General features: G+C 41.7%; 1 protein-coding gene and 1 pseudogene across 2 annotated transcripts in view; both read right to left on the minus strand.

Moving 5' to 3' along the window:
- KIF11 (kinesin family member 11) overlaps positions 1-259 on the minus strand; it is a gene marked incomplete at both ends in the record, with an annotated part of 40,826 nt that extends 40,567 nt beyond the window's left edge. The window contains one exon of the mRNA XM_080911218.1: positions 183-259. Within this exon, the coding sequence (XP_080767344.1) occupies positions 183-259 (77 nt within the window). The remainder of the gene's footprint in view (positions 1-182) is intronic.
- Positions 260-6,568: 6,309 nt separating this feature from the next.
- Positions 6,569-7,033, minus strand: LOC308416293 (large ribosomal subunit protein uL24-like; annotated as a pseudogene). Its single transcript has one exon. The product of its transcript is annotated as a large ribosomal subunit protein uL24-like (transcript).
- Positions 7,034-12,478: the final 5,445 nt, after the last annotated feature.

Raw genomic sequence — 12,478 nt, forward strand, 5'->3', positions numbered from 1 at the left:
GGCGAAGAGCAACCATCAAATTCTTTGTGCAGCTTATCTCAAAACAACACCAATTTAGAACTGAACATGGTGGCTTTTTTTATCGAACAAAACACGGGAGCCCCAGAAAAGGGATTCCTTCAGAAAAGGTAAGCAAATCACTCTCTGGAACGGCCCACGGTCTCGTACCAGCCTCTCCTTACCTGCATCTCACCACCACCTGAATGTTCTTGCCCTTTTCCTCTTTTTTCTTCGAAGAAGAACTCGGCTGGGACGCCATGACGGTCGCGCCAAAACCCGCTGGCCTGGCGGTGACTCCGACACTGTGGGAACCGGGTGCCGCCTCTTCTCGCCCTGTGCGCCGAGGCCAGGAGGACCGAGACTTGCAGCTCCGCGTCCCCGAGGTCCACGCAGGCCTTTTGGCCTTGGTCACCGCCCCGCAAGAGCCGAAGAGGTCAAACCTCCTCTGCTCAGAAACCAGCAACGATTCGGCGCCTCAATTTTAAAAAAGGAGTCCGCTTTCCGGGCCAATAGCAGAGCGGCGCGCAAGGCATCATGGGACGCCGTGTCGTCATCGTGGTCACGCCGGGGCGTGGCCCGAGGGAAAGGACGGTGGTGCCCGCTGGCACTTGTAGTCTTGAGTACTTTGTGCTGCCGCTGGTTGGCTTCTGGGGTCTGAGACGCCTACGTCTCCGCTCTCGCTGGGTCCTGCCCGCCCTCCGAGGCCTCTAGCTTTCCGTAGAGTTGACAAAAAGCTCGGTGTGATTTATGGAAGTGCCGACTGGACCGTTTAAGGTGTTGGTGGGGGCCGGGGAAACTATAAGGCTGATTCCTCCGCCTCAGTGGGTTCCCGGAGCTGCTTTTCTGTTTAGCCTTTGATGTCACTAGCGGGTGCTGGGGAAGGCGCCTACGACCTTGCCAAATACCTGCCTTCCACAGTCTAGATCCCCGGTCCTCTGGGTTAAGCATAGCCAGCTATTTACTGGTAAATACCCCCGGAAGCCAGGCGTAGTGGCAGAGGCTGGCGGATCTCTCTGAGTTCCAGGCCAGTTTCGTCTACATACAAAGTGGGTCCAGGATAGCCAGGGCTTGTAGCACAGAGAAACCCTGTCTCCAAAAACAAAAAACAACAAAAGAAAAACTAGGCCCAGAGACTCACCGCCATTCCAAAATGTCCCACTGGACTTCTTTGTACCCTTTCCTCCACCCGAATCTTTCTCACTTGAACACTTGTTTTTAACCAGAACCTTCCTCTGCAACCACCCTATCCAAGGCTTTGCATCTCGTCCCTGAACGATTTCCTTCAATGTTCCTAATTCTACCCTTCTTCTCCCTACTACTGCATTCACTCAATGAATACCCTAAAAAGCAAACCACAAACATTTGGGGACAGTGGCAGAAGGATCAGGAATTCAAGATCATTCCCATACAATCCCAGTTCGAGGCCCCAATGGACTACAAGAGGTTTAATATCAAACTAGGTTATGTCCATCTTTTATTCTTTTGTTTGTTAGTCTTGTTTGTTTGTTTAAACAGGATATCTTTCTGAACACAAGGCTAGCCCTTTGAGAATTCTCAGCCATCTTCCTGCCCTATGAGTACTGGTATGAAAAGAATGAGCTATGAAAAGAAGAACACTTTTTTTGTTTGTTTGTTTTTAAGAGGTGTAGCTTAAGATTATTATTTATGGAAGTTAAGAAAAAGGGAACCACGTATATAGTTATGTGATATGTATAGTATATAAAATAAAATAAAAGATTATTTACTTACGTCTGTCTGTCCTCCAAGTGTGGTGGTGCGCTTGGACACCAGAAGATGGTGTTGAATCCCCTGGGGCTGAAGTTCAAGGCAGCTGTGAACCACCTACAGAGGATGCTAGGAACTGGACTCAGGCCCTCTAGAAGTACAGGAAGTACTCATAATTGCTCTTATCCATCTCTCCAACCTCATGGTTTTCAATCTTACTCGAATTAGATGCTAAAGTCCTTACCATCCCTGTGTTTTCCAAAGGGCTTGAGTGGCACCTGTGAAAGGGTCGTTCAACGGAGACCCACGCAGGTCGAGGACCGATATTCTAAGGTGTTGTTTCTACTGATCTCTATCTCCCCTGTACCAGCTGCCTCAATGGAACTCAAGTCCTTTGGCACTTTGGATGTTTTCCTCATTCTCATCTTTCTGCCCATTTCTGGTTTTTAGCTGGGTTGTTTGGACATACTTGTAATCCCACTCTCGGGAGTAGCCTTGGACATATAGCAAGTTTAATCCAGGCTTGACTTAGACTACAAAAACCCTGGGAAAAAACAAAACTTGACCACCCTCTCTAAAGGAACTTGCTATTGGCTTCTTAACACTACAGTTTATAATTATGGTCATTGTCGGTCTGTAGATATGGCTCAGATATTAAGAGCTCTGACTGCTCTTCCAGAGGTCCTGAGTTCAATTTCCAGCAACCACATGGTGGCTCACAACCATCTGTAATGGGATCTGATGCCCTCTTCTGGTGTGTTTAAGATAGTGACAATGTACTCATAAAATAAATAATTATGTTTTTTGTCTACCTGAATGTAAATTTCATCTGGGTCCTTCCTCATATTGTTTTGGGGTTTGTTGAACAGCCTTGAGCTCACTAGATAGCTGAGGGTGACTTTGATCTCCCTGCATGCCCCTCCCCAGTGCTGAGATTACAGGCATTTACCACCATACACTCTACCATCTACACCCCTGGCTGGGTTTCCAGTATCTCGAACAGACATTACATATATTTACAAAGTAAATATATCCTTGGTGCCTGAAGGAAGCTATTTAACATCTCATAGTTTGGGTTTCCTTGTAGTAAAATGGAGATAATAAAAATTATCTGATTTATCAGGTCTGCGGCTTGCTAGATGTATACACACACAGACACACACACACACACACACACAGTCCTGCAAACAGGAGCTAGTACAAAGAAATGCATTTATTTACAGTCTGAGTCAGAACTGCAAAGAGTAAAAAAATCTCATCTCTCTGACTTGAAAGTGAAGCCCAGAAGCATATTTATATAGGTTGAGCTGTAAGACAAATTACCAAAACTGAAAGATGACACCTTTTCTGGGGGACAGGTCTGGACAATAGAACTTCAGCCTGTTCCTATACCAGCATCAATCTCCTGGGAAAGCATTAGGAAGCAACTAGGATACAACCTAAGGCTTTATGTATGCTAGGTAGGTACTGTACCATTAATGGGCATTCCCACTTTAAACATACCATGTGTATGTGTGCGTGTGTGTGTGTGTGTGTGTGTGTGTGTGTGTGTGTGTGTATGTGTGTGTGTGTGTGTGAAATATTTTAATTTTTTTTCAGGGTCTTGCTTTATTTTTAGAATTATTAGAGAATTAAGTGCCTAGCAGATAATGTTTTAAAAAGAAAGAAAATGTCTTTCTCCTTCATAAATATCAAAACGGTATCTCCATAAAGTCTTTTTGATTATAGCAAGGAATTCAAGAAAATAACTAAAAAATTTAAAATACAGGCTCAGTAGCACAGCATTGGGTCAGTATGCTTGAGCCCCTGCTTTTGATCCCTGGCACTGGGGATAAATAAAAATTAAGCTTTTAAAGGCTTGAGTATATTGACACACACCTACAATCCCAGCACTTTCAAGGCGGAGACAGAAGAAGTGCTAGTTTTGGACCAGCCTGGAACGCAACCCTTTTAAAACAAGCAGAAAAGCAATAAAAGTACAAGAAGTTTAAATGTCTTGCTATGAATCCCCAACCAGTCAAACCCAGGGAGATGTTAAAGCTGCACCCCACCCCTCTTAGAGTTTGGATTATAGGTGTCCACAGCATGCCCACCCACAGCCTCCAATAATGGATATAGCGACCAGCTGTGAGGGCCTACTACACTAAAGGCTTCGTGCTTGTCTATTCAGAATAGCTCTGGAACAGGAGCTATTGTTTCACAGTAGAGAACCCACAGGCCGAATATGTATAGTGTCTGTAGCCACGCAACTATTAACCATCAGGGGAAATGTTCAGTTACCTCTGACCTCAAATTCCAGGCTGTTAACTACTGTTTGTCCAACCTAATTTATTGTTTGCTCAGTGCACATTCGTTGACATTCAAAATATCTCTGTTTACTTCTTACTGTAGACCAGGCAACCCAAACGAGTTGTATTATTGTCCGGACCAAATCACAAATGCTAATGGAGATTATAGAGAGAATCTCTTACTAACAGCACTGTCAGTAAAAAAGCTTATGGCCGGTGAGCTGAGGCAGAACATCCGACAGGGAGAGAGAATATTCTGGGAAATAATCAGAGGCACTGGAGACTCACCAGGGAACAATGAGGAGAAAGCCATAAACCAGCAGGTACCTGAACTCAGGTTAGAATAAAAGGGATAATAAGAGCAAGTTGGCAAACAAGCCAAAGTTATGACATAAGCATTTTGTTGATAATTAGTCTCAAGAGTTGTCATTTTGGGGTCAGGGGCTGGGAGGAAAAACCTGGATATATATTGTTATATGTAGTCAAGGTTCTCTGATTATGCATGAGTTGTTGCATCAAGAAGGTGGCTATCTCTGAGACGTTATCTTATTGCCCTTGTAGACCTCAAACTCAAATGAGAGCCTCAAATGAGGTCAGTCAACATTTCTCTCTTGAAAGTCTTCACAGGACTGTGGATAAGGCTCCATTGACTAAGAGCTTCCTACATTCATGATTTTTTTTAAAGTCTGCCCACCATTACAAATTACTTTTAGCATTTTAAGTGTAGTTAACATTCATATTGCCCATGCAACATTGTGGCCTGTTGATTTGTCCTGGCATGCTCATTCAAGAGATTTGGGGTGGAGGGACATTGTTTTTTAAGATTAATTTGCTGAGCAGCGCTGGTACATACCTTTAATCCCAGTACTCAGGGACAGAGGCAGGCAAATATCTGAGTTTGAGGCCAGCCTGGTCTACAGAGTGAGTTCGAGAACAACCAGAGTTACACAGAGAAGCCCCGTCTCAAACAAACTCCTGTTCCTCCTGCCTCCACCTCCTGAGTGTTGGAATTAACAGCCTGAGCTCCAAGCCTAACTCAAGATTTTTCTTTTCTTGTGGAATTGAGATGGTTCAGTAGTTAAAACACTAGTTGCTCTTCTAGAGGATCCAGGTTCTGTTTCCAGTACCTACTTAGTGGCTTACAACCCTTTGAGACTGCAGCCCCAGGGGGTCTGATCCTCTCTTCTGGCCTCTGTAGTCACCAAGCACGGACATACATGTAGACAAGGCACCCATACACATAAAAAACATTAAGAGTTTCAAAGTTTTTCTTGTGTATGTGTGTGTGCCTGTGTGTGTGTGTGTGTGTGTGTGTGTTATAAAATATGTGTGTTAAAGTGGGTGGATGATCCCCCTGTGTGCAGATTCAGAGGCCAGAGAGTCACACACTCTCACTGTTCTTTACATTTAAAAAAAAAAAGCATATGTTTAACATACATTACAGAAACAAAATGAAACCTATACCAAGTGTGCTTCTAGAAGTATAAGATTCCAACTGAAGAGCACTTAATGGCGTTGTCCTGCTACAAAACTATCTGCTAATTGTTTTCTCCAAGCAACAAAATTATCTGGAGTCCAGGGCACTTCATTTCAGCTTCTAGATGAATGGACACGTTTGTTTCCATTAGCAAGATCATGCATGCATATGGTTTGCTTGTCTAATCCATTGGAAATGTGATTTATAAAAGGGCAGGTATAAGAACAGTCAACAAAACATTTACGTTTTAGCCACATTTCACTAGATATGTTTCTTAGAACAGGAATATCAATTCAAACAATAAAGGAACCATGACTTTCCTTTAGGGGCTAGAGAGATGATTCATCTGCTTTCCCAGAGGATCCAGGTTCAATTTCCAGCAGCCACATGATAGCCAACCACACACTGTCTGTAACACCAGTTCCAGGGCATCTGACACCTTCACACAGACATACATGCAGGCAAATACAAATGCACATAAAATAAAAATAAACCACTTAAAAAATCCTCCATTAGGGGCTGGACAGATGGTTTAGTGGTTAAGATCACTGTCTGCTCACCCAGAGGTCTTGTGTTCCAGCAACCACACGGTGGCTCATAACTATCTATAATAAAATCTGGTTCCCTCTTCTGGTATGTAGCTATACATACAAATAGGGCACTCATTAAATAAATTTTTTAATCCTTCATTTGACCAGAAAGAATCCATGTTATTTTATGCAGTTTTTGTCTTAAATCATGTATCATATCATATCATATATCGATGCTAGGAGTGGTGGCACATGCCTTTGATCCCAGCACTCAGGGACAGAGGCAGGAATATTTGTGAGTTTGAGGCCAGCCTGGTCTGCTTAGTGATTTCCAGGAAAGCCAGAATGAGAGAGAGACCCTGACTCAATGAGTAAATAAATAAATACAATACATCGAACATACGATGAAGATGAACTATTAATGTAACAACACTAATTAATAACTGATTAATTCTTGGGTTCGTTCCTTTTTTTGTTTTTGCTTTGGTTTTTTCCTTTTTCTTTTTTAACTTAAGCAGTCTTTAATGAAATCCGTGCATAAGATGTCTCTACTCCTGCATCTTCTCAACTGATTCTTCCTTATATTTCTCCTTTCCTATTTATCCGGACGTGGCTTTCCTTTCCAGCATCTTCTTGCAGTCCTTGTCCAGCTTTAGGCTGTGATGACCAGCTTGCTGGGGTGGACACCCACATGGACAGTTGTGCCATTAGCCTTCTCTAGCTGGACTCGTTCACTGTAGATGACGTATTTCTTCCTGTACACTTGGACCACTTGGCCAATCTGCTGGCCTTTGTAGTGTCCTCGAACAACCTGAACTTCATCATCCTCTTGGATGGGCCTAGACCAAATGTTACACTTCTGTGTTAGTTCTTTGGGAAGAGGGAAAGACATGATCTTCCTCCGAATGTGAGAAGGTGCATTGAAACGCTGTTGCAGTTCTTGCTTCGGTCAGGAGTCACGAAGAGACTGAACTTCATTTTGGTAGCTGTGATCCAGCAATGGCCGCAAAAGGAAAGAGAGTTGGTTTTGGTTTTTTTCTCTGTGTGGCCTTGGCGCTTCTGGAACTCACTATGTAGATCAACCTGGCCTCAGACTCAAAGTTCCACCTGTCTCTGCCTCCCACGTTCTAGGACTAAAGGTGTGCTGCATAAATGTTTTTAATTTTAAAAATTCAACTTTTCTCTTGGGCTTCGGTTCTGGTGACATGGCTAACCACACCAAGAAGGTCGGGATCTATCTTTTGGAATAGTTTGGCGAATATTGGTGTTATATCCCCAATAAATGTCTGATAGAATTCTGCACTGAACCCGTCTGGACCTGGGCTTTTTTTGGTTGGGAGGCTTTTGATGACTTCTTCTATTTCTTTAGGTGTTATAGGGTTGTTTAGATGGTTTACTTGGTCCTGGTTTAACTTTGGGACCTTGTATCTGTCTAGGAATTCATCCATTTCCTCCAGATTTTCCAATTTTGTGGAGTATAAGTTTTTGTAGTAGGATCTGATGATTTCTTGAATTTCCTCAGTTTCAGTTGTTATGTCCCCACTTTCCTTTCTGATTTTGTTAATTTGGATACTCTCTCTTTGCCCTCTAGTTAGTCTGGCTAGGGGTTTATCAATCTTGTTGATTTTCTCAAAGAACCAACTCTTGGTTTTGTTGATTTTTTCAATGGTTCTTTTTGTTTCTATTTGGTCTATTTCTGCCCTAATTTTGATTATTTCTTGCCGTCTACTCTTTTTGGGTATATCTGCTTCCTTTTGTTCTAGGGCTTTTAGCTGTGCTGTCAGGTTGCTGATGTGAGCTCTCTCCAGTTTCTTTTTGGAAGCACTTAGGGCTATGAGTTTTCCTCTCAGTACTGCTTTCATTGCATCCCATAGGTTTGGGTATGTTGTGTTTTCGTTTTCGTTGAATTCTAGAAAATCCTTAATTTCTTTCTTTATTTCTTCTTTGACCCTGCTATCCTTTAACAGAGCATTGTTTAGTTTCCATGTGTATGTGGGCTTTTTGTTGTCTTTGTTGTTGTTAAAGACCAGCCGTAGACCATGGTGATCTGAGAGGATGCATGGGAGTATTTCAATCTTCTTATATCGATGGAGGCTCGTTCTGTGTCCAATTATGTGGCCAATTTTCGAGAAGGTGCCATGGGGTGGTGAGAAGAAGGTGTATTCTTTTACTTTGGGATAGTATGTTCTGTATATATCTATTAATTCTAGTTGGTTCAAAGTCTCTGCTAGTTTTGCAGTGTCCTTGTTCAGTTTCTGTTTCCCTGATCTGTCCATTGGTGAGAGTGGGGTATTAAAGTCTCCCACTATTATTGTGTGGGGTGAAATGTATTTTTTGAGCTGTAGTAGGGTTTCTTTTATGAATGTGGGTGATTTTTTATTTGGAGCATATATGTTAAGGATTGAGAGTTCCTCCTGACAGATTTCCCCGGTAATGAGTAAAATTATTACTATTTTTATTAAGTCGGTAATTTGCCTATTTGAGGCTGAGCATTACATTTAGTGGCTAAGTTAGAGATTTATATGAGCTCATATGTAAATCTGCTTTCATCTATTGGACCAAACACTCAGAATCCTTTCAGCCTGGCAATTCACCTCCTTCAGTTCTCAGAAATGCTTCTGAATAATTCATTAAACACTCCACTCATTTGCTGAGTTCTTGCTTCTGTGTCTCTTATGTATTGGATTTCCACTTCCTAGCACGAGCCACTATAATATCTTGACACACTTTTTCAGGTTGTTTGTATGTATATTTAAAATCAGTACAATTGAGTCATTTTGTATCCTAGATTAACATAAATGAAGCATTCTTCCCAAGACCTTAATTGCCCCTAAGCCTCATTTCTAGTTATAAGATCTTTTAAGGCTCTTTAGTGAACTGCTGAGGGTGCCATTCTTAATTTTAACTGTGTAGTTTGTGGCTGCTAGGATCATGTTAGGTTCTTTTATATCTGTGGGTATGAATGCAGAAGTGAGTATGTCTCATGCTCTTGTAAACTATGAAGAAAGCACAGTTTACTATAACCTTGTTTTAAAGCATAGTTTTAAAATGTTTACATAGTGCAGGCATGTAGTTCAGTTGACCAAGTGCTTATCTGGTTTACACAAGAGCTCTGGGTGACCACACCACATAAAGCTAGGCATGGTGGTGTGTACCCATAATCCCACCAGGGAGGTAGAGGCAGGATGATTAGAAGTTCAAGTTATTCTTGACAACATAGTGAGTTCAAGGTTCCAAGGTACATGAGACCCTGTCTTTAAAAAAGAAATTAAGTATAAAGTTTCCCAAATCCATATTTGGGTTGCTGTTTTGTGTTTTTAAGTAGCACAATCTCAGTAGCAGAGGCTCAAGTGAAATTGTGGAAGACAGGATGGAAAGAAAGAGCCAGAAGGCCAGGGACTTTACTGTGAGATTTTTTTTTTATCTCCTGGGGACATCAAAAGCTATACGTATAAAGTCTCACCATCCCAACAGCCCAAATGTTAGCTAAACAAGGAAGACATCAACAAACATGCCGAACTGCATGGAGAAAAAGACTATGAGGTCTCAACCCTACACAGAGAACTACAGACAACTGAATAAAACTGGGAGCAGGAGAGATCTTCTCCCCAGGGAAGAGAACACCAATTGTTTGTCCAGTGCTGAATTGTCAGCCCTGGAAATGTACATACAAGTATCATTGTATGGACTCAACAGGTTATATAGGAATATATGCATATGCAAATACATACATGTATGCAATAACAGTTGATGAAAAGGAGGTTATGACTGTGAAGGGGAAGTGGGGGGAATCTGGGAGGAAGGGGAAGAGTGAAAAGTAATTGAAATACAATCTCAAAATCAAACAAAGCTGGGCACATCATTCTCAACTATACAGTGGATTCAAAACCAGCGGAGGCTACACATCCTAGCTCGAATATAGGAAAAAAATATTTGAGCATGAGGGACATAGTGTAATCCTAGCATTCAAGTGGCTAAGGCAAGAAACTCACAAACTTAAGACAACATAGTACAATCCCTAAAAAAAAAAAAAAAAAAAATGGGGAGGCAAAGGCAAGCATATCTCTGTGAGTTCAAGGCCAGCCTGGTCTACATAGCAAGTTCCAGGTCAGCCATTGTCTCCAAGGAAACAAAACAAAACAAAAATGTTGGCGTGGGTGTTTTTTTTCTCTTCTTACATTTACATATAATTGTTTATAAAACATTTGTCATGACTTACTGATTCTGAGCCCTCTTTTAACCCACTGGTTCTTCTGTCTCTTCTTCATATTGCAATGTATTTTTCAAAGAGGTCAGGTCTTAACCAAGCATGGTGGCATGTGTCTGTAATTTTATCACTTAGGGCCACTGTTTAGAGGACAGTGTATTCCCCAGCAAGACCCAGCTTCAACAATAAATTAAAGATTAGGTAAAGTTTCCTGAAGTGTCCTATTTTAAATATTGCTAGCGGCATCATTATGATGTGATTTAACATGTTGACCCGCCTCCACTACCCTGTGGTTTCCCATAAATGGAATTGAATAAATTGAATCACAGTTGATCCAGAAACTGTGTTTTCTAAGTACTGTGTGTGTTGTCGGATGTGATAGGACCAGGACTTCAGCCATCTTCCATCGTACCTGTTCCAAGTACGGGAAGCTACCATTTAAACAAGAACCTTTAGAGAGTGGCTGGCTACTCTGACAGCTCAGATCAATGAGAGGTTATTCCCAGTGTGCTCAGCCAGGAGTGGGAACGAGGGAGAGTTTTTTTAAGACAGTGACCTTAACTGGACGTGGAAGCTTTGGAGCACTGACAGAATCTCAGACATCAATCGACTGTGAGAACTGGAGTGAGTGGCGGGTGAAAGTGGAAACTGGTGATGTGGTGCAATAGACTGGGTGTTGGTGACTACAGACACATTCTAGGGGCTGGGAAGATGGTTCTGGATAAACCCCTTCTTTGCATGTTTGAGGGTGGGATCCTGAGTAACACACAAAAGACACCCAAGGTCAACTTCTGGCCTTCATATGTACATGTACATGTGTCTGTATACATGTGTGAACATGCATACTCACATGCATACTACACACACAGTCACACTCAAATTCTAAAAGCCTGAAAATGTTAAATTATTTGAAAAATGACTTAGTATGTGTGCATAACTTCAAGGAGAAGAGATGATATAATTTTGGAATGATCAGTTGTCCTCTAGTTCCAATGATAAATGCTCTTATAAGAGATAGAAGGGGAGGGGCTGGAGAGATGGCTCAGTGGTTAAGAGTGGTTAAGACTTCCAGAGGTCCTGAGTTCAATTCCCAGCAAGCACATGGTGGCTCACAACCATCTGGAATGGGATCCAATGCCCTCTTCTGCTGTATGTGAAGGCAACAACAGTGTACTCATATACATAAAATAAATAGATAAGTCTTAAAACAGGAGATAGAGGAGGAAGAGACACAGAGAAGACAGCAGTGTGGAGCAGGTACATCCTGGACTGATCTCAGTCGAGCATATTTGCCACTGCAGGGACTGGAAAAGACAGGACATGGGTTCTCTCCAGACTATAGGAAGTTCCGCCCTGCATCTGTAAACATCTTGATTTTTTTTTTTTTTTGTCTTTTTGTTTTCTCTGTGTAGCTCTGACTGTCCTGGAACTCACTAGGTGGACCAACTGGCCTTGAACTCATATCTGCTTGTTGAGTCCCAAGTGCTGGGGTAAAGGTGTGTGCCACCACCCAGCAATTTTGAACTTATGATCTCTATGAAAGAATACATTTCTGTCATTTAAGCCACCAATTTTGTGGTGTTTACTTGTTGTGCCAGCCATAGGAAGCTAACATAGGAAGTTGGGGCTAGACTGTTTTATGATGAAGTTGTATCTTTTAATATACATATATCATACACACATAATTCAGCACATTAATATATTAAATGTATATATTTGCTTATATAATTTTAAAAGATTTACTTACTTATTTTATGTTTGTGAGTACACAGTTACTGTCCTCAGATACACCAGAAAAGGGCATTGGATCCCATTACAGGTGATTGTTCGGTTGCTGGGAATTGAACTCAAGACCTCTGGAAGAGCAATCAGGCTGTTAATCACTAAGCCATCTCTCCAGCCCTGCTTATATTTTTAGTATACTCATATATGTTAAAAATATATTTGCTATATATATACAATAAGAGACAATTATATATATATATATAGTAAATATATGCATAGATATAGCATAGATAGAAGTCTCTATAGGGCTGGAGGTGTAGTTCCATAAGCAGAGTGCATGCCTCCATGCATAAACCCTGCGTTTGATTCCCCGCACTGCATAAACCAGGTATGGCAGCACACATATGTAATCCCAACACTCAGAAGTAGAGGAAGGAGGAAAGATGTGCAAGCGCTTGGGCTTAAAGATATTAGAGATTTAGATTTTATCTTACAGGAGCTGCTATTTCAGATCATGACTGCTTTT

The sequence above is a fragment of the Micromys minutus genome (assembly GCF_963924665.1).
Source record: "Micromys minutus genome assembly, chromosome: 2".
NCBI lineage: Eukaryota > Metazoa > Chordata > Mammalia > Rodentia > Muridae > Micromys > Micromys minutus.